A 4,339-nucleotide genomic window follows, 5' to 3' on the forward strand; every position below is an offset into this window, starting at 1 on the left:
GAAAACATTACGTATATTCCCACCATTTTTTCACGAATATTATCGCATTCACGAGCCAGCTTTTAGGAATTACCCGACTTTCACCATTTTTCGTGTGTATTATCTCATGCTTGATATATGTGTATTTATGTGAGAATAATTAAATTCATTAAGTGGTGAAAATATATGCAATAAAGTGGAGTTCTAGAATAATGATAGAAAATGTTTATTACTTACTTGTTTAGTTAATGATATTAAGTGAGAAAACAAAGAGTTGCACTGAATATCACTAATGTACAATGAATAAAAACGCAATCCTCGAATGCGATTTATGAATAATTTGAATTTTTTTTCTCAAAAAACTATATGAGAACCTCTATAAAGAGTTGGGAAAGCTTTACGTATAGTCCAACCATTTTCTCACGCATATTTTCTCATTTACGAGCAAAATTTTAGGAATTACTCGTTTTTTGTCGATTTCGTGTGTATTAGCCCATGGATCTGATGGTTTGGGGGCACCCATAATTTTTTTCTGAATGAACCTTTGTAATGAGTTGGGAAAGCATTACGTATAGTCCCACCATTTTTTCATGAATATTATCACATTTACGAGCCAACTTTTAAGAATTATCCGACTTTTGTTATTTTTGTGTGTATTAGTTTATACTTGAGATATTGTATTTATGTAAGGATAATTAAATCCATAAAGTGGTGAAAATATATGCAATAAAGTGGAGTTCTTGTATAATGATAGAAAACGCTTATTACTTACTATTTTAGATAATGCTATTAAGGAAGAAAACAAAGAGCTGCATTGAAGATCACCAATAATGATTAAAACGCATTCCATGAATGCGAGTTATGAACAATTTGAATTTTTATCTGAAAAAACTATATGAGGACCTCTGTTATGAGTTGGGGTAGCATGACGTATTGTCCTGTCATTTCTTTCACGCATATTTTCTCATTTACAGGCAAAAAATTAAGAATTACCCAACTTTCACCGATTTCGTGTGTATTACTCCATGGATCTAGCACCTTTGGGGAACCATAAAAAAAAAATTGAAAAAACTATTTGAGGACTTCAGTAATGAGTTGGGGAAGCTAAACGTAAAGTTTTGCCGTTCTTTTCACGCATATTTTAGGAATTACCCGACCTTCACCAATTTCGTGTGTATTTGTCCATGGATTTGGCACCTTGGGGAACCCATAAATTTTTATTGAAAAAAGTATATGAGGACCTCCGTAATGAGTTGGGAAAACATTATGTATAGTCCTGTCGTTTTTTTCGCAAAAAAAAATGATTTACGAGCCAACTTTTAGAAATTACCGGACTTTTAGAATTTTTCGTGTGTATTAGTCTATGCTTGAGATATGTGTATTTATGTGAGAATAACTAAATTAATAAAGTAGTGGAAATATATGCAATAAAGTGGAGTTCTTGTGTAATGCTAGACAATGTATGTTACTTACTAGTTTAGTTAATGGTATTAAGGAGAATACAAAGAGCTACATTAAAGATCACTAACAATGAATAAAACGCAATTCTCGAATGCGATTTATGAACAATTTTTTAAAAAAAAACTGAAAAATATTTATGAGAACCTCCCTAATTGCAAGTATAGTGCAATTTAATTTTGATTTTTCGGTTTAACCGCATTAAAATAATTAAAAATCGAAAGCCAAACCAAATAACCGAAATTCTAGAATTAATAATTGAAACCGAATTTTTAAAAAAATAGTTCGATCAATTTTTTTCGGTTTGAACCATAATATGCCTAGCTCTAGTCAAATGGTATCTGACTAAAAACACCTTTAACATATGTTACTTAGACTCTTCAACAATAATGTGACATCCGTGTTGAATCCTCCAAAGCATCCATTAATTTCTTTTAAGAATCAAAGCAACATCGCGTTTTTTACTCTTTTTCTACTAATATCTTGTGACACAATATCGGAATATGACAACAATCAATTATTTTGAAGTGCTTTAATGGATTTGTCAAATATAACTACCTAAAATAAATGTATCCTCAAATGATTTTATGCGACACGAAATAAAGAGCGGTGAAATTTAAGGTCCATTTCACACACAGCTCATTTACTTTAGTTTTAATAATAAAAAAAAGTGAAATTTACTACTCCATTATATTATGTAATTATGTTACTGTAGCTTGATACAACAGCCAGTGTAAGCACGAGTCCAATACATGTTAATATTTTTTTATTTTAATTTATGAAATTTGGAAAGTCAATCAATTTTTTTATATGTTTTAAAAATCTTATAAATTGTTAATTATTGTGATTTATAGTACTTTAAATTTTGTGTCATTTTTAAATAATATATGTTACTCCCTTTGTCCCAATTTATGTGGCACAAATGAAATTTGAAGAGTCGACTAAATTTTTTATATGTTCTTTTAAAATATTTTAAGTTGTTAATTATTGTAATTTATAATATTTTATACGTAATTTTCAAATAATATATGTTACTCCCTCTATCTCAATTTATGTGCACCGATAGAATTATGAGAGATCTACTAGCTATTATATTAAAAGATATTCAAGCGAAGTGAGAGAAGAAAAGGGTGATTATTAATGGAACTTATTTCGCACTCAACACCTGTAGTAGTAGGACAATCATGATTAGAGGAGAATTAATGGTATGAGTTGAAGTGATTTATTTTTTTAGATTTGTTCTATCCTTGGTCTAGGGCGGAGTCAACTTATGGTCAGGAAGTTCACTCAAACCTCCTTCGATGGAAAATTATAGTATTTATATATAGTTAAGATTATTTTTAATGTATCTATAATATATGTCGAACCCTTTTAATTTATTCGTGTGTTTGCTTCTTTAGATATTGTACTTCTTAATTTAAATGCTGACTTCGCCGATGACTTTAGTGTGACACATATTTTGTGAAATTAGTTGCATGTTTAGTTACCTTATATTTGTTTTTGATGAAATGTGACATATATTTCTTAAAATTAGTCGAGGTGCATGCAAATTAGTTGAAACACCACAATTCTATATATATGGCTACTACTCTACCCTATAGAATAGAAGCTCTCAAAACCTTTTAAGTTTCCTATCAAATTTCCATGTTTTGAGGTGTAGGACACTAGAAGATCACTTAAAGCAAAATAACAAGTTTATAAAAGAGTACAACAAAGGGAAAAGTGTTTTTCACTACAATCAACACATCAAGATTAAGTCTTCCTATATCTTCACATGAGAGCCAAGTCTTTGCTTACTTCAAAGCATACCCTAAAAACAAGGGGAGAAAAACACTCCTCTATTTCAATTTGTTTGTCTGGTTTTGACTTAACACGAAATTTAAGAAAGTAAAGAATATTTTTTAATAGGTAGTTTGAAAATAAAAATATGTAGAATGTACCAAAATACCAGGTAGAAAATTAAAATTAAAGAGTTATCACAAAAGGAAAGAAACATTTTTTTCAACGGACAAAAAAGGAAAGTAACAGTAAACCTTAGGAAACCACACATATAAATAAGAAGCCAAGAACTCATATTCTCTTCATCACAACTTCAAAAGTCATCAAGAACTTTCAACAAAACTCATAACAATTTCCCAACACATCAAAACTATGGATAACAACTTCCCATTTCCACCACCACCACCATCTTCCTCTGATCAAAGCTACACCATAGTAATATTCGTTTTCTCGACGTTCGGTTGCATCTTACTTGGCCTAACTATTCTGGCTTTTTGCACATACTTCTTGAAGAAAAAGAAGAAGAACACAATACTAGTTGAAGAAAAAGAAGTGAAACACATTGATGATCATGTTAAAATAAAGGAAGCAATTGTTGAAGGACCTCATGGGAAACTTGAGACAATAGTACTCTCAGTGGAAGAAGATTTGCATGAAAAGGATGATATTATAAGGACAAAGAAAGAGTTAGAAGAAGTTCATCATCATAACTTCTTACATGCTAATAATAAATCTTCAGAAATTACACCTTCTGCTCTTGAAGCTGCCCATAGACAAACTTAATTAAGCATCAATTCATGATTTTTATTTTTTTTAAAAAATAAATGACAAGAATGGGAGTTACTATTGTATAAAGTTAATTATAATGACTATTCTTTCTTTTGATGTTTTAATTTCTTTAAGCCACAACTTCTCACATGCCATTCAATTCTTCTATATGACTTGGACAATCCTCGCTTCTTGAGCTAACTTTTTTGGTTGAGTTAGACTCAAGATCTGTTTTACATGGTATCGATCATCCTATTCATGACTTTGGACCTAAAGGCCGGCCTAGTAACCTTTCGGAATAAAGAATCCTTGTTGACTAATATACTCCTCGCGATTCATATTAGTTACTTATTTC

At 30.4% G+C, this 4,339-nt stretch overlaps 1 protein-coding gene across 1 annotated transcript; it reads left to right on the forward strand.

Annotated features, from left to right (window-relative positions):
* The first annotated feature begins 3,529 nt into the window (after window positions 1-3,529).
* On the forward strand, window positions 3,530-4,028 carry LOC102596796 (uncharacterized). Its single transcript, XM_006356231.2, has one exon. The coding sequence runs from the start codon at window positions 3,589-3,591 to the stop codon at window positions 3,997-3,999; it is 411 nt and encodes a 136-aa protein (XP_006356293.1). The 5' UTR covers window positions 3,530-3,588; the 3' UTR covers window positions 4,000-4,028.
* The last annotated feature ends 311 nt before the right edge of the window (window positions 4,029-4,339 follow it).

Source organism: Solanum tuberosum, unplaced genomic scaffold (assembly GCF_000226075.1).
Source record: "Solanum tuberosum cultivar DM 1-3 516 R44 unplaced genomic scaffold, SolTub_3.0 scf00213, whole genome shotgun sequence".
Lineage (NCBI taxonomy): Eukaryota > Viridiplantae > Streptophyta > Magnoliopsida > Solanales > Solanaceae > Solanum > Solanum tuberosum.